The sequence below is a fragment of the Pelecanus crispus genome, chromosome 1 (assembly GCF_030463565.1).
Source record: "Pelecanus crispus isolate bPelCri1 chromosome 1, bPelCri1.pri, whole genome shotgun sequence".
Taxonomy (NCBI): Eukaryota; Metazoa; Chordata; class Aves; order Pelecaniformes; family Pelecanidae; genus Pelecanus; species Pelecanus crispus.
In genome coordinates this window covers 94,704,942-94,727,570 of record NC_134643.1, presented here as the reverse complement: position 1 = coordinate 94,727,570, position 22,629 = coordinate 94,704,942, and the positions used below count along the sequence as shown (strand labels likewise).

Below are 22,629 nucleotides of genomic sequence, written 5' to 3'. Positions count from 1 at the left end.
ATCCTGGCTGAGAAGAATCCAGCTGCTGGCAGGTCCAGCTGCAGACCTTACAACCTCAAAGCACGCTCAGTTCCCAGGAGCTCCGCCACCTGTCCCGGGGAGACCAGCACAGCACTGGTGCTGGATGGGAAGGCTCTCACCGTAGGTTCAGCCCTTGGCTGGCGCTCTCCTGGTGCGCTCGGCCCATGTGCTCACTGCCGAGCAGCTGCACCCGGCTGGTCAGTGCCACTTGGAGTGACCTCAGCTCCACTCTTCACACAACAGTGCCCATAGCGGTTCAGAAAAAAAAAAAAAAAATTGGCAACCACAGAGACCTCTAACCAGAGGACTTCCAAAATCAACACAGAAGATGTTCCAACGCTGAGTGTTTTCTTTTCCTTCCTTCTAGGAGTTGCTATAAGCTCCCGTACTTCATCAGTGCAGGCTGCAGCACGAGCTAGAATGACACTGCACCTTGGGCTCAGCAATGCTCTCTTGTTCAGTTCTTACAAAATCAGAATAATGCTGATCTGTTCTCCATACCTATGTTGGAATGACATGGCACATAACTGGCTTCCAAAGGGAGTCAGGCCCACCCCATAAATTCCTTTTGATCAGTGACAGAAACCCACAACAAGCCTTTCTGCCCCTCTGTTCCCTTTTCCCCTCCATTCTGAATCTCTGTCAAGTATCAAAGGGAGCTCCCTACCCTGTAAAGCCTCCACGTCACGGTGTTTGCACCAGAAATGTAATGGCCATCTTCCTGTCATATCCTGGTGGCAGGAGCAGCTGTTCTCTGCTGCTGGCTAGTCCTCTTGTCAGGTAAAATGTCCTCCCACAATGTCAGAGACTTTGGATTGAACCTTGTTGTTGAAGGCTAACTCCCTTTGTGAGACAACATTGTCGCTAGGAGGATGTCACCTCCCACCTTGCACGCTACAACTTTCCTGTAGGTTATGACATCCTCAGGGTTAGCAGAGAGAAATCTGACACTTTCATTTAGAAACAGATTATTTTAGGGTGGAAGGAACCACAGGAGGTCACCCACATGCACTCAAAGCAGGGCTAAGTTCTTCCTACCAAGCTGCTCCACATTGTAGAGGATGATTAGGGCTTCTCACAGCAGAGAAAGCAAGAAAGAAACTTGAGTCTGGTGGCTGGTGCCCTCACCTAGGCTCCTCTATTTTGGGGAGACTACAGGCACACATGGCAAGTATGCATTCTCCCTTCTTGTGCATACTTGTACAGTCATACTAGGTCAAAGGTCCATAAAGTACTCATGAAAGACTCAAGAAAAACAGGTTTTCTTCCTTTCCTGACTGAGAACCCAATCAGACTTGCCCATGTTTTCCCTTCCTCAGTTGCCAAGTCAATCTTTAATGTTTTCTTCCTACTATCTCATAGTTAGGACACTCTTCTGAAAGTCAGGAGTTTAAAACGCTTTTTGTTGAGGTGAAAACTAAACCAGGTTCCTCTGTCAATCCTGGGAACAATACATAGGCACCTAGGTGCTTAACATAAAGCCATGGTTTCTACTCCATGGGCAAAGGGCAGAAAATACAGGAGCTGAGATACCAAGTATTCCAGCAGTAGCATGGATCCAGGCCTTAATGTACAGTGAGCGAAGCTCTGCATGTATTTCATGCCCTCCCTCAAATGCAAACACCGCAGGGAGTGGTTTTAAATAGTTGTCATTTGCTTAACTCACACTTGGTTTCCCCCAAGGTCCCGCACTGCTCCCCCGACTGCATTGTTTCTGGTATCAATGAACAGTTTTCCAGTCTTAAGTGAATTTTCCTGTGATCAGGTTGCCACTTGACTACTGGGCATTTGCAGTGCTTATACGTCTCTGCCAGCTGTTGCTTTTTGGGTGGGGAGACAACATTTTCAGCTGAGTTGGGCACTTCCAGCATTTGCTTGAGTGTGAAGACAATGTGATTTTTTCAGTTTTTCTAATGAAAAGAATTTGTGCATAAAATCAAATTTGTTTGCTTTCATTATCCCTGACTCATTCTCTGGTGAATCACATTGTGCTTTGTGATCGTACACTGTAAGGAACAGTTAAATCTAATGTGGTTTGAAAGTTTTTCCAACAGTGTTCCCATTGCCATTAAAATCACTCCCATTGGGAAATAACTGGCACCAATGTTAAGTTTCTGACCTAATATAACAGTAGATACTGAGTAATTAAGTTCACAAACAAAAAAAAAGAAAATCCTTCATACCAAAATAGTTTTACTGGTAAAAGCATTTTAAGCACAGAGGAACTGAGTAGCTTTCGCTGTTTGCATGAGGGACCATCACAGTGTGCTGATATAATAAAAAAGTTCCTGGAATTACTAAATCTGAGACTACAGGAAAAAAGTGCTCAGGAAACAGAATTTTCAATTTTGTGAAGACGTATTTTTTTTTAGCATACCAGGATGTTGTTTAACAACTCTGCAAATACACGTAGCAGCACAAAACTAAATCAGATCTGCACATCTTGGCCACAGGTTTGTTTTACTTTAAGGCTGTAATACCCGTGCCTGCCTTATATTACATGGCATTTCAAAATTTCCATAGAACTTGGCAAAGAGTAACAGTTGCATCCTGCTACAAAGAGTAGAGCTTATTACCATAATTTTAAATGAAAAATTGAAAGAAGTGCTCACTGGTTTTCTTTAGGGGCTCCAGTTTGTTTTAGTCCAAGAAATTTGTCATTTTCACAATTACACTGTTGCTCTGGAGGCTTGTATGGAAATGTCACTGCCTATTGGCATGATTTCACACGTTTATTTCCTTCTTTCTTGATTGAGAGATTATCCAGATCAGTGGAATTTGTGGGTGTAATTAAGAAGGACTGGGCCCATTGCAGTCTACAGGCTTTTGTCTTACAGTCTGTAAATCAATGTGAGTCTACTGCTGGGGTTGGAAAGATGAAGAGTGGGCTGGAAGCCAGGAGTTGGCAATTCATATTGCAGCTTTCAATCTTGGAAAATTGATTGGGTTGACAAACTGTCGCATATTTGAAGAGACACTAAGAACCTCCTCTGACAATAAGCCAGCTTGATCATGGAGCCAAGTATTTCGGGATCAGAATGTATCTCAATATGTCTCTGGGAGGATGCAGATGGGGCAGAGCTTCGGTAGCCCTCCAGGCCGTGCAGCTCATGCTGCCTAACTTCCCTGTGAGAACTGGAGAAATTCCTCTCAGGAGTGACTTGGAAATAAAAATGGACCTAAAATGGCCCCAAAGCCTTTGGCTGGAGCAAACTGGGGTAAGGAAATGACTGCTGTTGCCAATAACTGTAAAGGAAAATAATGTCTGATGCTTTTGGAAAGGTATTTAGTCACCTTTCTGATCAGACCAAAGCGATTTCTTCATTTTATTGTTCAAATAAAGCAGCTGTAGAATAGTGCCTGGACAGGGAATGCCCCTTCGCACCTAACACTTCTTAACATTTAACACAGTCAAGGACAAAGCTGCCTTGTTCTTCTGCAAGAAGGACCAATGCACACCAATGAGACTTAGGAAACAGGTGTGCCCTTACCTGAAAGTCTACCGCAGCCAGGGAGATGGTACCACCCTCTCATGAATGTCGTGTGACGGACTCCTAGATACATGTTATTTGTGCCCTTATGCTTCTTCATCTGGTTACACCAAAGCAGTAAAATTTTTTATTCAAAGATCTGTTTGAACTATTTGCATGCTTATGATACTGGTGCATGACTGAGATCATCCTTTTATTTTCTGTAGTATCTGAAATGCAGTCTCCAAAGGAAGAGTGTCCCTGCCCTAAGAAATGTACAGTCTGAGTGTATCACAGCAATATGGCCACTTTATGGCTATTACATTCTTAGCCTGTCTTTCCCCTCAATTTCAGAAGCAATCTGTTGCTTTGCCAGTTATGGGAATCTGACCAAAAGTAGAAATAGAGGGAAGAGCAGTGCAATAGGAAAATACACAGATGCAAGGCTGTTATGAATCCTCCTGGAAGCCTGGAATCCTTACTGTGAAGCTTTGTGATGAATCAGTGTCCCCAGTCAGAATTTGGCAGACAGGTCTAGGTGACAAGGATAAAGCACTGTAACTCTGTCGCTTGCTGAGACCGGTTTCACTAGCTGATTTCTCAAGTGAGAAGTTTGCCTTGAGGAAAGGGAGGTAGGGAGAAAAGGGGTGTCAGCATCTTTTTTAACCAAAAAGTCAGTGAAGCCCTCTGCTGACACAGACTTTGCCTAATGGTCAAATAAGAACAGAGGTGATTGCCCCTACCCTTTTTTCCTAAAAGAGCACAGGCTGGTTGATCATTAACCATCAAGCTGATCAAGCAACCCACCACGGCTGTTTTTCCCTGTACAATCCTTGTACTTGTAGTGGACTAACAGCAAGATGGTTGAGGATCCGAAGAGAAAGGCTCTCAGTGTTCTTCCTGTCCTCTTGCTGTTCAGCTCAGCACAAGCAGGTAAGAAAAACATGAGTGCCTGGCAAGGGACTGAAGTTTTTACATAGAAGGATCTGAATTCAATTCTCCCTAAAGAGCCTGTGTGTCAAGAGGTCCTTGCTATAATCTAGTTAGGTACCAGGAGAAAGGGTAGTGTAGGTATGGTCCTTTCTTCTCTCACGCTTTGATTCAATCAGTCTCAGTGATTTAATTCCATTAACCTGATTTAAAAGAATGATCTGGGTTTACCCAGAGAACGCTGAGAAGTGTAAGGAAGTGGAAAAGGGTTCACTTGACCTCTGGCACTGTCATCTCCTGCTTTGAAAGCTTAGCAAGTGTAATCTGCAGTAGCTGAGAGAAAATAAACAGAGGCCACGCTTCCATTTCTTTCTTTAATTGTACTGTCAATGCAACTGCTTTTGTGACCATCACTACAGTCCCACATCACCTGCAGCTTCACAGCGGTGCACCTCCTGCCTTACCTTTACTCATAATCCCCCTCATCTTACGCCATTTCTGGCATGCACTGAGCTTGCACTGAACCTGCCCTTGCTAGTTAAGTGGGCTCATGAGCTGCGTTTTTTCCAAACTGATCTTAGAGAACATCTCTTTCTCTCTTGCCTTCGGTACACAGGAAGACCAAAAAAAACAACAGTAAGGGACAGTCACACCCCACAAGGGGGAACCTGAATGTTGAATCTCACTTCTTTGTGCTGACCCTTAGGCCATGTTGTGCTGACCCAAGACCATAAAGTATCTTCTATGGTAACAGACAGCAGTTAGGAGGCTGGTTGTTTGATTTTTAAATTTTTTAATTTTTATTTTTTGTACATGCAGATTCAAGGCTGTTTCACTTCCTCCAGTCCAGAAAGAGAAGGTGCATGCATTGTCATTGCAGCAGGATGCAACTATGTCAGTTCATAACCTAACATTTTTTAGGTCAGAAGGGATCATTTAATCAATTATTTGGCTTCCTGCGCATCACAGGTTAATAATGTCACCTTCAGTCCTTCAGTAAATCCAACAATTTACCTTCAATAGCCTTCCAAAATAGCAGCCAGTCCTCTGAAATGACAAAAGATGGAGAATCCAGCTCTTCTGTGGGTAACCCAGCTACACATACTGCTAGCCATACATACTGCTAAACTTCTATGCTTGCTTTCTAGCCTAAATTTGCTCAGTTTTTTACTGGCTACAAGTTTGAGATTTCTTTTTTGCCATCTAGATCAAACTGCCTTCCAGTAGCTGCCTTTTCCTTCCCATAAAGCATTTTCATCCAGTAAATGAATCAATCAGGAAACTATCATTGACACATTTTGTCATCAGCATTCTCATATTCTGTCATCAGCATTCTCATATTTATTTCTGGATTTTGGATACAGTTGCCAATTAGACCTTCGACGAAGCCTACCAGAATTTGAATAGAAATATCCCCATTCAGTAGTGATTACGTGTTGGCAACCGTTTTTTTAAAGATGTAATAGCTAGCTCATAAATGTACTTAGTAGCTGGTGTGTGTGGCCAATTTGGGAAAAAACCCCAACAGAATGTCATTCGCGTCCCAGTAAAACAACTCTCAGAAGTCAAAGCTACCATGACATCTACGGTTATCTTCCCCAGCCAGTGCTGAAATTCCATCAAAGGACAGAAACAAATTTATCAGACAGATAAAGTTTACAGAATAGGCTGATTTTCATTTATGTTCTATCCTTTTAATATTTTTCAATGGAAGCAAGATCGCTACCTTAATTTTCCTAATGAATTAGAATGAGCTTTTTTTTTTCCCATTGCAGAGATGCAGACTAAATACGCTATTCACTCCCTCGCGTTGCAGGGACTATAGACAGATTCTCAGGGCATCACTGCACTGACTTCCAGACAGCAAATTTTCTGCGGGGCATTAGACTTAAGGTCCAGTTTCTTCTATTCACCTCCTTAAGTCCCAGCTGCGGCAAGCTGATTTTCGCTGATGGTGGCATCAAGAACTCCAGCTTCAACAGCAGCCTGGAAACAAAGATCATAATCCATGGCTTCAGGTGAGAGAAAGAAAAGCATGGTGACTAAGTTCTTACTGGTAAATTAAACACTGGGGCATTCCCAAGTACTGGGTGGGGCTGGCACAGAACCCCCCTGCTTTTGTGACCTTCTTGGTTTCCCCAGCAGAGGGGCTGCATGCAAAACACCTGCTAAGAACAGAGTCTGGAGCACTCAGCCCCAAACCAGACCTGGGAATTGTCTGGAAGACTGTTGGTGGGCCAGGGCCAGAGGCATGGAAAATGCCTATGACAACCCTCATTACAACACACACTGACATCCTTTAGTTTGTGACCAGCTGCCTATTTTGTTTGGAGCCCAAAAGAAATTAGGAAATTATCATCTTTCTTTCCCTCACTCTCTCACTCTCTTGCTTGTTCTCTCACTCTCTCCTCCTTTACCTCTTTCCTTTTCTTTCCTTCTTTCAACCTTTTTATTTAAGAAGTCTTTTCTTCAAGATTCTTGTCCCTTTAAATTGTCTCCTTGGAACTCATGTCCTGATTTATCAACAGCCTGGATTAGTCAGCCATTTAGGAGCCTTATACTTCTATTCTTGAGGGATTTGAGCCAGTTTTTTTTTAAGCTGTCACCATTCTGCAAGCTTATTTTACTGGGCCATTTTTCAGCCAGGTGTGCCCATATAACATTATTTGTTTTGATGTGCAAAAGCCTGAATGCAAAGTTCATAGAAGACCAGGATGAAACCACAGAAGATGTTGTAGGGTCTTTCCAGAAAACCAGCTGTTGCCATCATATGACATAGCACACCCCCGACCAGGTGGTATTAGGGGAAGTGGGTAGAACACAGCCTTCTCAGTTTTCCTTGAATTATTGGATATAGAATTTATTTTTTTAATTGTCGACAGATGAGGAAATGTAGGAGTGAAAGACAAGGTGATTTGACCAAGGACTTCCTTACATTTGGTAGCAGAGCAGGATCCAGGTGTTGCTGGTCAGCTCACTTACTCTAGATGGGCTCTGTGGTGGCTGCACTGTAGCAAGACTGAGATCTCAGCCTGAGCCCTGCAAATGTTATCTCGTTTATTAGAATATCTGGTTCCCTTCTGAATCAGCCCATTCTGGAAAGTGTTATTACACCACTGCAAAGAGGTGTGGGTGGGTGTCTGGCACTTGAAAAAACTTTCAGCAACTGTCTGGCAGCCTCTTCTGAGATGTGTGAATCTCCAGCACCAGTGAACAACATATTGGCACATGCCCTGCTTTGGAAGAAACCTAACATACTTGTTTCTCATGACTGCACAGGGCTTTGGGTACCAAACCTTCCTGGATTGAAGGGCTTGTCCATGCCATACTGCACACAAGCCAGGTGAATGTAATCGCAGTAGACTGGGTTTATGGGTCTACAGCAGCCTATCCCGCCGCAGTGGAAAATGGCATACAGCTGGCCCTCTCCATCTCACAATTCATCAGCAAGCTCCTGGTAAGCTACTTTGCATTTCCAGTGGTGGGGAGCATGGCCAGAGAATATAATTCATACAAACAACCCAGAGAACTGTTCCCAACCTGCTCTCTCCAGGAGCTGGACAAGCAGGCTCTTTATTCTAGAGTGAGTGCTGTGTAGCACTAAAGGGATTTCTTCTTTCCTTCTCTCTCAGTCCAGGCTTGAGTATGCCACTGTTTTTCTTTTGAGTTTTGACATTTTCTGGAAAAAAATCCCAGTTGTCAGCTGCCTCTCCAGCCCAGGACAAACCTGAAGGATGCCTTGGGTTTTCTCAGGTCCATGCTTCACTGGACAGTCATCTTCTTCTGCCTGGAAGTTTTGTCCAGGGAGCTGGAGGGGGTGGGATTTGAGGCTATTTTGTATTTGCTTTGGGCTTCAGATGTACCTCCCAGCAGCCAGAAATCCCCAGATATGTCCCAGTTCATTCATGCACAGCGAAACAATGCTTATGCAATGAGGGTGATACATCTTTGTCTTAAACAGCTATCCGTAAACCCTCCGTGTAATGTTTGCGCTGCAGACCCAGGCTGCACAGCCTGGGATTTCCTGGACATGCACCATGTTGTGCAGTCACACATTTCTATGCAGAAATACGGCAACCCTTGGAGCCGCTGTGTCATTAGAAAGATGGGGATGGGGGATGGGGTGGAGCGGAAGAGGACTGTCACCCCTCGTTACTGATTAGGTCACACAGTGAACAAATGGCCGAGCTGGACATTGTCCCCACCACTCATTCCATGTCTGTGCTGCACTCTAGTCCAGCTACTTAAGGACTTTTTCTGTCCAGCCTCTCCTGCAACACTACACCACAGAAGACTGTATTCTCTTCTCATAAGCCTCAGTAATGCTGCAGGGTATGGCCTCATACATTTCAAAGTCAGGATTTTTCATCTTGCCCCCATGCTCTCATGCACCATCTGCTCTCCCATTGTATGGTACTGCATCATGCAGACCAGCCTGCCGGCAGCTGAGTTCCCGTGGATGGGGTCATCTCACATCAGGTCTAAGTGGCTGTGCTTTACCTCGCAGTTCAGCCCATGGATAAATCCTTAATATCTGAAAACATAATCTTAAAATACTGATCAGCATATTGGTACAATGGTGGCATAAAAGTGAAAAAAAAAAATTCCTCTGCTTTACTGAGAGAAAGATTATTCACATGGTGAACATAGGTCACTCAGCTGAGAGGGAAATTCAGTCTGAAGCAAACTGTGGAAAGAGAAGCTATAGACTACGTAGCTATGAACAAGAGCATCTGACCGACCTGGTTAGGGTTGGGTTTGCACTGTGGACCTGAAGAAAGACTGAAAAACAGAAAGGGCGATACCCATCATTCCCACATCTATTTGGTTCTCCCGGTTTGGTTCTCAAAAGCAATCCTATATTAGAAGAGTTACAGAGCTGCTGTGTGGCCTGGGGCAGGGTACTTCACCTTTCTGCTACAGAAACATTAATTTGTATTATCATCAATCTGCAGGCCCTGGGAGTCTCAGGGACATCCATCCACATCATTGGGGTAAGCCTCGGTGCGCATGTCGGGGGCCTGGTGGGGCACTTCCATGGCGGTCAGCTGGGACGGATAACAGGTATCATAAAACTGAGGTTTGGGTCCTCACCTGCTATTCAAGGAAGAGAATGAAAGAGCAAGTAAGGGGAGTCATCCATGGTGGTCTTTTAATTGCATATGGGCTCATTAGATCCAAGCTTATGGGCTGCTTCCTAGCTTCAGAAGAGCCTGACAATGTCTTTCCAGCCATCACACTGCCAAAAGAATGCATGTATTTGCAGAATACATGGGTCCTTCTGCCTCTGCTCCACTCTTCAAATTGGTGCCAGCTTAAAAGAATATGAGGCCTCATGACTAATGAAAACCCACAACACCCACATTCTTTGCTTCCACTTTATAGCATGTATACCTCTGTGGTTCTTAAAATTAAAGCCCACAATGCATGTCGTTGTGGGGGAGCAGCAAGAGTGAGCTGCTCTGCAGGAAAACGTGAGCTTAGAGCCAAGGGGACAGCAAGGTAGGCAGGGGCAGGGGCAGTGGCCCCACTGACAAGGGACACAGTCCTACTGTATGTGGGCAAGAAGAGCAGAGCAGGTCCAGTGAGAGGAATCAGGGTCATCCACAGTCCAGTGATCACCAGGCAAGTCTGTGGTGATGAGGCAAGCCCAAGGTCAAGCCAGGAAGTCAAGTCGGCGACATAAAAGCAGTACCAGCAACACACAGCACTGGGCATGGCATCCCTACAACACAGCTCAGGCAAGGACCAAAGGCAAGAGCCTGAGCCAATGTTGTGAGGCCCCAGATGAGGCTTCTTGCTGTTCTTTCCCACAAGTCAGCTGTTTTCACAGTAGACTGGTCTGAGGCCACCCAGTTGTACCAAACCAGAGCTGACCTTAAACACAGAGAGCCAGACGCCTGGGTGTGAGGAAGAGGTTTCAGTGGGGGAATTACAGAGAAAGATGGTTAGAGGCTGATCATGGCATTTAGAGCTTTTTGGTTCACTCAGGGTCTTGTCAGGCTTTAGGTATGGAGTGTGAATGGAGTCACAGAATGATTTAGGTAAGAAGGGACCTTGGAAGGTCTGTAGTCCACCTGCCCCACTCAAAGCGGGGCTGCCTTCTAAGTCAGATCAGGTTGTCGAAGGTCTTGTCAATTTCTGGGAATCCCCAGGGATGGAAATTCATTTTGATAGGAAGGAAAATGCCACCAAGAAGGAACAGACATAAAGGCTCCAGTAGAGTGAGCGTAGCTCCCAGTCTATGTCAGCCCATGCTGGTCTGTCTCACAGAGGTATCCTCAAGGAGGGTCTCACTGCACACTCAGCAGGGCAGTCCAGAGAAATGTTGGTTCAGCCTTCACATGTCACAGCTACCCACACTGCATGAGATACAGGCATTTCTTAACAGGAGCTGAGTTTCATGCCGAGCCCTTTTTTAAGCTGGGAATCGAAGTTTACATTAGGAGGGACTTGGAGTAACCACTCTCCTGCACCAGGATTTTATGATCAGCAACATCTTCAGATGGGTAGAGGCAGACACTTTCCCAGGAGACCATGGTAATTAACTTCAGCGTCAGAAACTTTTGTCCTTTATGTTGTCTATATGTAATAAAAGCTCTGAAGGTCTATTTATTCCATTAATTTTTATCTCTGCTAAAAGACAACCATTTTTCTACATTCCTGATTGTCCTATGATTTCCTAGGCACACTGGGCATTGCAGGTTCCAGTTCAGATTTAGGAGCATGAAGACAGGTGGAATTAGACCCAAGATATGTCTGAGGTCATCTGCTGCCTCCTCACACACATGCATATATCCACAGAGGAATGTGATCCCAGAGCCATAATTTGCTGCAGTGTTTTCAATCACCTAAAAAGAGCTGTGCAGCAAAACCAGAGTGAGTCTTGGAGATCAGAGCACAGACTTTATTTTTGTGAAGTGAGTTTTTTTAACCCATGCCTGTTCCTGTGGATATCTCCCTATGCAGAAAAGCAAATGGCACAGGAACTGGAATGAATAGCCCATATCCAAAATTGCTGAAGAGCAATTTGTTTCAGTACTTGTAGAGGAAATGAAAAAGCCTGAAGGAATTCAGCTGCATACAGTATAGCTTCAGTGAACATTTTTCTTAGCTGATGAGGATGTACAGTTCAATGGAGTTTATGCAGCTTGTTCTTGGAGGAGGTAGGTGTAGAGAATAGAGGATAGAAATGTGCTTGCCTCAGAACTGTGCTAGAATTGACTGCTGCTCATATTAGGTGTGTCTCCCTCCTCAGGAAGAACTTTATATATATATATACACACCAAATAACACTTTTCAGTATCTCTTAAAGCCTTTAAGTAAAACTTGGACTGTAGAAGTGGGTGGGGAACCTCTCAGCTTTTTGTCTGTCTCAAGATTAAAGAACATGGATGAAAAATTAAAGCCGTACATTCTTCTGACCACTTGTTCTATTGCTAGCTTTTATTTATAGAAAGAACAGGAAATAATTTTTTTTGCTTGTTTCCCTTTTCCTCCTTCCCTCCCCCTTCACAGACACATCAGTTTGTATATTGTTGATATTGCCTTCTCCATAGAGAATTAGTGGGACTGAGTCCAAGGCAGTGAAACTGGCCAGCTCTGAGGCTAAGTGGCATGTGGAGCAGAGCTGCTCCTTAAACTATTGTTGTTGCCTGGGGAGTGAAAAAAATCTTGTGAGATTACTTTTCTATGAAAACTGAACAGGATAAACCTCAGCCAGAACAACAACAACAAAAAGATCTTTAACCTGTTCCTTGGTATTGCCAAGGATAATTTTCTGTATTCCTTTGACTCCCAAGAAGTTGCTCTAGGAACAAGTTTTAGGCAAAAATGTAGATGGCTGCCTAAGAACTTGATTTTATTTGTGGGGAGAGGGCTCAGAAGCCTCTTTGTTTTAAGGATGTTTGATAGTATCAAACCTTTGTAATGCTTGGATTGGTTAATGCCTGGGATGCTGAATTCATCACCTAACTCATGATCTTCAGTGACATTTCTCAGACTGTAATGCTAATACTGATGACAGTACAATTAGGGAAGGTGTTACGAATTTGATTCTTTTTCACCGAAAATCCAAAAGACACTCCGCACCCACTCTGTCAGAGCTATCTGAAGCTCAGTCATGGCTTTACAGCCTAGAAACTTGAGGTACAAAACTGCTAAAGGGGAGTGGAACAGTGGATGACAAGTTAAGGAAGCTGTAGTGGAAGTTAGTGGGGGCAGAAACCATTCTGGAGCATAAGCAATGCAACCTGGGAAGAATTTATCACTTCTGCCTAGCAACATTTTTAAAGTTTTGGATAAAATAACTGGTCCAGAAATAAGAAAGAGAGGGGCTGAAGGACACTTGTTGTTGAGGCGTTTGGTTTTGTTACAGGCCTGGATCCCGCAGGCCCTAAGTACACCAGAGCCAGCCATGAGGAACGCCTGGATCCTGGAGATGCCCTCTTCGTGGAAGCCATTCATACTGATGCTGACAGTAAGCCGGCTTCCATCTTCTTCGCCCCATGCTTCTGTTCCTCCTGCCATCATTATTGCTAGGGAGCCTGTAGGTCATTGCCCGTTTTTTGCCAGATTACCATGAGTTCAGGTTCGCTCGGAGGAAGTTTCTTGATTAGATAGGCTTTAATGTTGAATTCATTGGCAGGTGTCCATACCCCAGAGAACTTCAAGCAACACAAAGGTGGAGATTAGACAGAGGGCAATCTTCCATCAAATATTTCTTCCTTAACTCTGCTACAGCAGAGTGAGTTTATGCAGAACCAGCTCAGCATGGCTTTTACCACTTTGAAGGAATTTACATGTCTAGTCTCACTTTGCTTTTTCCCACCTGACAGAAGAAAGATGCCACTGCAAGTGCCGGTGGAAAGTAACAGAGTCAAACCAACAGCTGATGCAACAACAGAGTAACTTTTCTAAAGCACTTCAGGTCTACGTAGGCAGAACACGTGCTGAAGAATAATGTGGTGCCTTTGAGTCACACCTCTTGCCTGGAGATCACAAAAATCCCTATCAATGTAACTCTCAATCATGCCTCATAATCATCCATTAAGGTTGTGGTCAGTTTTGTTCTCCTTTACACAGAATCAAGAACCTGAATTACGGAGGTGGTGATTAAGCCAGGCGTGAATGCAGGCATGCAGGAACAGGAAATCTGTCCTTGCTGTCTCCAGTACTGGAACTGGGTCCAGCACTACTAATGTTCAACCAGTTATTGGGGCCTGTCATACACCATGTAGGGTAAAGCCTACAGAAGAGCCAAGTGTAAGAATGAAGTGGTATTTCACCTCCTTTCAGATTTCGGCATCCGGATTCCTGTAGGCCACATCGATTATTTCGTCAATGGAGGCAAAGATCAGCCAGGATGCCCCCCGATCTCTGCAGGTGAGAACACTCTGTGGCCAAGCAAAGGGCTTTCATGGACATTCAGCAGACTGTGAAAACACTGTTTGGCAACCAGCTCCTGCTACAGTCAGGGCCGATATCAAAGCGAGACAACAGGTATTTGTAAAGACATATGGCAGCAGAGATTCATGGCCCACATCTCCTCTCAGCACTACAACAAGCAGCTGAAATTAAAATCACATACAGGTCAAGTGTCTTGGCAGCACCGCCGTCAAAACAGATGTGATTTTGGTGGCACTTCTGTGTGTGCCAAAACCCTAGCATCAGTAGAGTTTGTATCAACAAAGAAAACATTTTTGCTAGAAAGACTCTTAGGTGCTACAAGCAAAAGCTTCGTTTTCATGCTGCAAGCTGTGACTATACTTGAGAGACAGCTTGTACGATTACTGTTCTTTCCTTCTGGCGAATAGGACTTTACAGTGTAAATAGTGTGGATAAATATTCAAATATGTTCTGGATGAGCCAGCTGCATTGAGGGTCAGGTTATAGAGCACACCTATGGTACCTCACTTCCCATAGCTGGGGTCACGGTGCAGGTGGGAGTCAAAGCTATTGTATCCCCTTGCAGAGAGCTTGGGGCCTCATCGATGGTACACTGACGGAGACATGGTCCCCTTCTTTTGAGGGACTCTGTTAGTCTGGGAGATACACTTCTAACTTCCTGCATAATTTCTCTTGCAGTGGGATCTGGGCCTGTGGTCACAGATGCTCTGCAAAATGTTATTAATGGGAAGGGGATTGCTGCAGAATCAGTAGGAGTGTTTCTTGACTCTCAGTTCTTGAGAACATGCAAAAAGACTGAAGCCAACAGAAAGGCTAATGGCTGCTTTTCTCTGGGTGCATTTTTTCTTGCAGGGTATAAGTATCTGATCTGTGATCACATGAGGGCAGTAGAACTCTATGTCAGTGCCTTGAAACATTCCTGCCCGATCCTGGCGTTCCCCTGCTCAAGTCATCAAGATTTTTTAAACGGTCGTTGCCTGGACTGTGTTGACCCCTTCCTGTTCTCCTGTCCCAGAATAGGTACAGTACCAGCATGAGACCTTCCTGGAGCAGATGACAATACATTCCTGACGGGTGTCAGTGCAGAGCACAGTACGTGGTTCAGATTCCTCTGAGCAGGATTTGCTTTGTATCTCTTTGGGGATAGTGAGAAGCTGTTTCATTTTCAGGGTCCTATAGAGATGCTCTAAAAGGTCATATATTGCCTGAGGCAGAACACCAATGTCCTGAGTATTTCTGATCTTTAAACATTTCATAGGACCCACAAATGAGTTGAAAGAGAGTCTCTGGAATCACCTGCCTAACAAGGGGGCAATTAGGTCAAAAAAATGTCTTGTTTAGAGAAGCAGAAATTTTAGCCCAAGCCTGAAGTCCCATTCTTCTACAAACTACTCACTGTTGCTGTGTCACCTCCTTCTCATAAATTCCTGGCATGGCCACCCCAAAGATAAACTCCCTGGACTGAGAGGAGGTAATAGTTGCCTCTTTTAAACATCTGAAACTGGGCTGTGGCATGAGAGGAAGTGTACTCTGGTGGTATTTGCAGTCTGGTACCAGAGGAATACAAGGAGAGGCCTCTTTTCGTATAGGTGCTCTCAGATCAGCCACCCCTTCTGCCATCTCACCAAGCCACATTGTCAGCTAGTCAGTAGTGCAGGCCTTAAGTTATGGCGGTCTTCTCAGTTGACAAAGAAATTCAATTTACCAGCACCTTGTGTTTGCATTGCCATTTACATCTGCACTAAGTTTCCTGACTTGGTAGTCTTTAGTCTTGCTCATTTTGCACAGGTGCAACTGATGACACAGTTTGTTAGCAAAGGAATGAAACAAAGCCACCAAGAGGTACTCTGATGATGATTACTGGGGTAGCCAGAACAGATTTTCTGAGGGAATGTTAACCTGTCAAATAGACACCACAAAGCTGTACTTGCTCTAATTTGCACTGGCATAAAAAAGGGTCTGTCCTCCAAGACAGCAGGGTTGGGTGGGGTGAGGAGGTGTATCAGGACCAATTCTATTTCTGTTCTGGGTCATTCATGGCTTTCCCTGCTCTGGCTTTATTTCCTCTTGCAGGTCTTCTGGAGCAGGCAGGTGTTAACATGAGAAAGCTGCCCAAGGAAGTGAAAGTCTATTTAATGACCAGTCCCTCAGCCCCATTCTGTGGTAAGTAGCAACGAGAAAAAACGAGTCAGAAAGGTGTTGACCAAATGAGGCAGATCATCTGGGGAGGCCAGGTAGTTACAACCCACCATCCCCATCAGAATCAGCTGCTGTGTCTCAGATTGTCTGAGACACACAGCTGCAGAGCAATAACTCTGCACATCTTCCCCATAGAGCCCTTTCCAATGGGTTTATTGGTGTGGGCACAGCCCTGGATTAAGACAGCCAGATGGTTTCAGGACTGAAGTAAAGGGTAGTGAAAATGTCTGTCTGTTCACACTGGACTATGCAGACCTGCTCACTGTGCCTCTCATACCACAGAGACTGTTTTCTTTCTTGTGTCTGTTTAGTCTTCTTTCTGCTGGTGGGGCCAGGGGATGAATGCTAGAGGCCTTCTTTTGGCAGGGGTGGGTCCAACCAATAGTACCTGCCCTCACTCCCATATACTTTGCCTCTTGCTCAGTCCATCACAGCCTGGTTGAGTTCCACTTGCAAAAGAAAAGAAACAGAGTCACCAGCATTGAGATCACTTTCCACAGCAACAGCACCAAGGACACAGCGAAGATCACCATGTGAGTGACAGTACATGCTTCTGGCCTGTTTTATCCCAGCTCCCTGTGTAAGGATGTTTATACCAATCCAGGAAAGGCACAAGGGTAGTGTATCTCCCTGAGTACAGTCACTTTGTGATGAACCACAACCTTTCTTCTTGAGTCCCTCCACATTTACCTTAAATGCTGTCAAGAATCAGGCATGTGCTACCATTACTCAGTAACTCTGGCTAGGTCCACCTCTTCCCCAGGTGCGCAAAGCAGTAGGCATACTCTGGGATCCCCAGATTTGCATACTTTTGTGTTGCTATGCTGGTTCCTTTTCTACACCATATCCTTGCCTGGTGCCAATTTGAACCGCAATCACTGTCAGATAGTTGTTAGCTCTACTCTGCCAGACAGAGATGGCTACAGCAAGACCCCATCTACCAGAGGTTCCAGACTGATGGACTTGGTGGCTTAGACATTTCTCTTGATGCCCAATAGGACAGCAGTTGCAAAGAGGAGACAAGTGCATCTCTGCACAGTCAGAAATGTGTTCAGTAGCTTGTTGCCACTGTGGTAATGCAGCAAAGCTCTCAGGGCCCCATTGTAGGAAAAAGTCCAGGGGCCAGGGGACCAAGACCACATGTGCAGACAGACAGATCTCTCTTGAAAGCATCACCCTCCTCCAAACTGTATCTATGAATTAAAGAACCAGACTCAGACTCCTGTTCCACAGCCTTTGCCTCAGGGGGATCTCCCCACCACAGAGCAGTTCCCCCAAAGAAGTCTTCCTCATTTCTTCCTACACCTTCCTGCCTACTGCTGTGGGCTGGGAACCGCAATGTAGACAAACAGCTAGCACATGCTGCTGGCTGCCTCAGGAAGCAGGAAAAGAGTCTGCTAAAGAGCCCCAGCCAGCTCTCCTATATCAGAGGGGTATCAGAGGGGTTCCAGCACTAGCTCCCACACAGTCCTTACTGCTAAGCCAAAACATTGTGACCTGAAGCTAATTGTGTTGCTGCTTCAGTCCTGGGCAACAGGAGGTAGAGGTGAAAACCAGGGAAGAGGAAGCCACGCTCCAGGGTTCTCTACAGCATGACATAGCTGCTTGGTCACAGATTTCCAGCCAGGCACTGCAATTTGGAGTTTCTACTCCAGCCTGGTGGATCTCAGTCTGTTCAACCCCTCCATGGCTTGGAAGCCAAATCTGCCTTTTCCAGAGATGCAGGAGGGAGGAAATCGTAACACCCGGGTCAAGGCAGGACCCATGCTGTGCTCAGGAAGACATGCAGCACTTCCTTTTGCAGTGTCGGATGCAGGGTTTGACACATGCAGGGGGCATGTGAGCACTGGAGAGAAAGGCTGCCTGGGGAAGTGAGACAGGCAGGCAATCCCAAGGCTTTGCTGTACCCTCAAGTTTTAATGAGACAGTAGAGTTATAGCAGGGTAGCCTATCCAGAGATATCCTTACCCTGGGAGAACAGCAGCTGTGTTTCAAGTGCCTTCTTGAGAAGGCACTTAATTGCTTACAGCAATAAACCTACATATTTGAGAGTATAAAACTGAAGATACCCCTTTTAATTCACGCTGTAGCAAAGAAACTTCCCTGCTCTAGGCAAAGCTCAGCCTTCCAGTGCAGTCAAGCTCAGAGTGTCAAATGGGCATCTAAACATAGATTCTCACATCACAGTTCAGACACTGATTGATCACTGACTTACTTCAGGTGATCTGACATGCATGTCATCCTGCAGTTCCCCAGAAGTGCACAGGGACTTGGGAGTGTTCAGCCAGTCTCATACCTTCAGCAAGTGACTTGCCATTTTCCTCTCCCAAACATCAGTTCCAATCTCCTAGGGATGCCGTTACCCCACACGTGGCTCAGAGTGCCCCAAGAGACATATCCCCAAGCCTCATAGCTGCCATGGGGCTGACAGAGTAAGGAGCTTGTTACACAACACACTTCCCAGCTGCATTGCCATTGCTTACACATCACACAACATCATCCCCGATATCCAAGAAGACATATTTCTGAAGCCAGTCTAGGGTCCTACAGCCATCCAAAGGTTGTGTGGGGTTGGACCAAATGCCAGTCCCAGGAGTGACTTTCTTCAACCTGCTTAACCTTACTGTGTTCCTCTGTCCTAGGGCAGGGCTGGATCCTGCCCATGGACAATATGCAATAGAGAGATGGCCTCCGCTCTGTTTTCCATTTGCTATCTGTTATTCACCTTTATAACCACAATTTCATGATGCTTCCTATTTTTGGCAGCTTTGAGCCAGACACAAACATAGTCAGACACAGAAAATCTACAGCATCTACCACTGCAGTCTAAGGGAGGGATGGGACGTACTGGTTTGGGTTGGCCACTCTGGCCTAGGAAGATACTGATTGCAGCTGTCAGACTGCTCCTGGGAGCAATTTTGTTTAGCAGAATTGTAGGCTCTTGCTGATCCTTTTGTCACCTCTTCCCTTTCCCTACCATCACATTTCTGATCAGGCAGTCACCCAGGTGCTTCTGGGATTGTGCTGGGTCAGCTACACACATATTCTTCATGAGCACAAGGAAATTGATGATCTCCGGCTCTTAGAGGTGCCAAGCAGATCAAGCATAAGGCGGCCCATTGGATGGGGTCCACAGAAGGGAGGTGGCCCACCTATGTAAAATGGCTGGGCAGCACCCCTTCGTAGCACATGACTGACTGGGCTCTGATCATTGGCTGCTTACCTAGCCTCTGGTATTTCTCAGTTCATGTTACCGGGGTAAGAGCATAGGGACAGACAAACGTCCCTCTATCCAAGCATCCCACCTTCAACACTGTCAAAAGCAAATACCTGGAGAAAAGTGTAAAAAAAGGCAGTGTAAGCATGTAGCAATACTTCCCCCAAATAGTTTCCCAGTGTCTGACTAATTACGTCTCAGGGACTTTCAGAGCCAAAGGTGAGATCTTTGTCCTTATTAGCTCCCAATGCTTTTGTCTTCCACAAACTTGTCCAGTCCCCCTCCCATGACTTGTACAGACGTGAATTTTCTAGCACCCACAACATCCCACAGCAAGGATTTTAACAGCTTAAAAGGAATGATATTTTGTGCAGTGTGCAATCTTTTTGAGCCTGCCACCTGTTAGTTTTCTTTGATGACCCGTAGTTCCTGCACCATTTCCTGGAAGAAATGGTGAACAACCAATCCCTATGTGTGCCATTCATGATTTCATAGATGTTGACCTTATCTACCACTTACCTCTCTGTAGCAATCTGGGCAGTGTTTCAATCTATCTGCAATAGCAAGAAGAGTTGTAATTGTGTGACAGAAGGAAGGATATTTATACAGAAATTTTCCTGACTTTAGAGATAAAACATGGAGAGACAGCCAATAAGACTCTCACACAATGCTCTGTTTTGACAGATGAGTCTTCTCACTCCATTTTAGTATGTGTCCTGGTTTCGGCTGGGATAGAGTTAATTTTCTTCCTAGCAGCAGGCATAGTGCTGTGTTTTGGATTTAGTAGGAGAAGAAAGTTGATAACGTGCTGATGTTTTTAGTTGTTGCTGAGTACTGCTTATGCTAGTCAAGGACTTTTTCAGCTTCCCATGCTCTGCCAGGCGCACAAGAAACTGGGAGGGGGCACAGCCAGAAGAGTTGATCCAAACTCACCAAAGGGCTATTCCATACCATATGACGTCATGCTCAGTATATAAACTGCGGGGGGGGGTGGCCAGGGAGCAGCGATCGCTGCTCGGGAACTGTCTGGGTATCAGTCGGCGGGTGGTGAGCAATTGCATTGTGCATCACTTGCTTCGTGTATCATTATTATTATTATCATTATTATACTGTTACTATTATCATTACTATTTTACTTTATTTCAATTATTAAACTGTTCTTATCTCAACCCAGGAGTGTTTCTCACTCTTACTCCTCCGATTCTCTCCCCCATCCCATCGGGGTAGGGGAGGGAGCGAGCGGCTGCGTGGTGCTTAGTTGCTGGCTGGGGCTAAACCACAACAGTATGTGAGAGCTTCATGATAATATGTAGGTTCCCCCAGTGTTTCAACACATCTGCATACGGCCTGCATCTGCAGGTTGATTGAATGTTCTCCCTCACATCTCTCACCCTACCTTGCAGACCTAAGCACCAGGAGATGGGCAAACGACTGCTGGCCCACAGAGTTCCCCTCTGCCAGATAAACAGCGTGTCACTGAAGTATCTCTCCAAGAATCAGTTTTGGGGGAAGGACGAGTCATTCATTGTCGGCAAGTTCTGTGCAGCCCCACTGCCTCTAGATAGCAAGTAAGTCACGGGAATATTTTACAGGGATCCACTGAGTCTGTGGATGCCACCTCTGGTTTGAAACAATGCATTCTCTTTTCCTTTTAGATGAACATGTAAGGAGGTCTCTCCCATCTCCTCTGTGTCCCTATGTAAATCATTTTCCTCCTGTTAGAGAGAAAAACTTCCAAGGTAGTTTTCTAGGAGTTTTCTATGATTCTTCCCCCAGGATAAAAGTGTTGTGTCATGGAAGGAAAACAGCTGCTACTCACATCACCTTGAAGATGCTTAAGTCACAAACCATGGCAAAAGCTTGTACTAACTAGAATTTGTTCCTTTTGTCCTTGCTTGGTCTCTCCATCTTCCTCCTGTCTACAATGGGCCCCCACTTGAAACATGACAGACGCACATTTTTCAGGATGAGACAACAGAAGACCAGTAAAACACTTCTGCTTCTTATAATGCACAGGTTTATAAAGCACTATGGCTAAAGACAACCATTTTGGCATTTTCTGGGCCAGGCATTGTAGAGTATATGCCTTCAGCCGTAATTACGTTACCCAGAGTAGAAGCAGCCAAGTCCTTCTCATCCAAGAGAGATAATGGTCTTCTCCACAATACAATATTCTTGCCAGGAGTTTTGCAGATCCAGAGTTCTTGCAGGCAGGGAAAAACAGCAGTGTCTATACTGACACATTAAACTGTCCACATTGCTTCTGAGTTGACTCTTATGTTGTCTCCAGGCTGAAGCAAGCTAGTGGGTACTCCAAAGCAGGGAAAACCAGAAGCAGAAGGGAGACTGGGCCCACATTCAAATTCTGTTCTGATGGGCAGTAAGGAGACTCGAGCACAAGGCAGTAAAAATATATCTAGTAGGCCCAGATAGGGAAAAAAAGAGGCATTCCTATGTAAATACCAGGTGCTCCCTTGAACATAAGGAGTATTCCTTACTAGTGTGCTTTGCAGAACAAGGCACTCCAAAGTTGTGCGCAGATACATGGCTTTTTATCACTTATGAATGGGACAGCATGGCACATTGCCTTAAAGGTGTGCTAACCTGCACCCCTGGAAGCACTGGACTTGCTGTGGTTCAGGTAGAAAGCTGTAGGGTTGCACAGGTTCACAACTATGGTCTTATTGCTAAGCTGGGAGTACTCAGAGCAACAATGCTACTGCTAGGAGGCGGCAGTGGAAAGGTGAAGGATACAACCCCATATGCACCCCTCCAGCCAATTCATGCCAGCCAGGGCACAGCACCCTGTTCATCATACCCTTGCAAAGCAGCTTGCTTGCCTCTGTGTTAGGATAGCAACCTCCACCTGTTAATGCACAGCCTGACTTCCCTGTGCTCTTCCCGCAGCAGGACAACGTCATGCCTGCCCTGGAACCTCAGCCTCCCCAGCAACACAGACATCTCCTATGAGCTGCCCACTGCTTGTGCCTAGCACTGCCTTCAGAGCATGCAGGCATACCCAAAAGCGGAAAGGAGCCCGGAACCTATTGCTGCTCTCTGCTCACAGATGATACTTTCACTGTAAAACTGGATGGGTTTTTTACTTCCTGCATTAGGGACAGGATGTCAAGGAAAAGAAGCGTGCGGCAGATCAGTGAGTACAAGGTTGATTGGTTACATCAAGATGTCTCAGTTAAAAGACTGGATTGGGACTTTTATCTTATGGATTCTGTAACCAGCTCTGAAAGCGAGATGGGCACGTCATTTAATCTCAAGGTTCAGATCTGTATGCAAGAAGAAGATAATATCACTCTTCCTACAACAGGAGTATTGGGATGATTCATTTGTGGTTTATATTAAAGTGTCTTGAGAACTTCATATTAA

The 22,629-nt window shown here is 45.3% G+C and overlaps 1 protein-coding gene across 1 annotated transcript; it reads left to right on the top strand.

Moving 5' to 3' along the window:
• Nucleotides 1–4,351: 4,351 nt before the first annotated feature.
• PLA1A (phospholipase A1 member A) lies at nt 4,352–22,237 on the top strand. Its single transcript, XM_009480428.2, has 11 exons — nt 4,352–4,424; nt 6,238–6,439; nt 7,701–7,878; nt 9,377–9,485; nt 12,799–12,900; nt 13,719–13,805; nt 14,682–14,849; nt 15,903–15,992; nt 16,453–16,561; nt 20,649–20,813; nt 22,153–22,237. The coding sequence occupies exons 1-11, from the start codon at nt 4,352–4,354 to the stop codon at nt 22,235–22,237; spliced, it is 1,368 nt and encodes a 455-aa protein (XP_009478703.2).
• The last annotated feature ends 392 nt before the right edge of the window (nt 22,238–22,629 follow it).

Bases quoted from the DNA above. Each gene is read 5' to 3' on its own strand.
- PLA1A (XM_009480428.2), top strand. From the start codon at position 4,352: ATGGTTGAGGATCCGAAGAGAAAGGCTCTCAGTGTTCTTCCTGTCCTC. The intron at 4,425-6,237 runs GTAAGAAAAACA...CTCGCGTTGCAG, and splicing joins GTTCAGCTCAGCACAAGCAG to GGACTATAGACAGATTCTCA. The intron at 15,993-16,452 runs GTAAGTAGCAAC...CCTCTTGCTCAG, and splicing joins TCCCTCAGCCCCATTCTGTG to TCCATCACAGCCTGGTTGAG.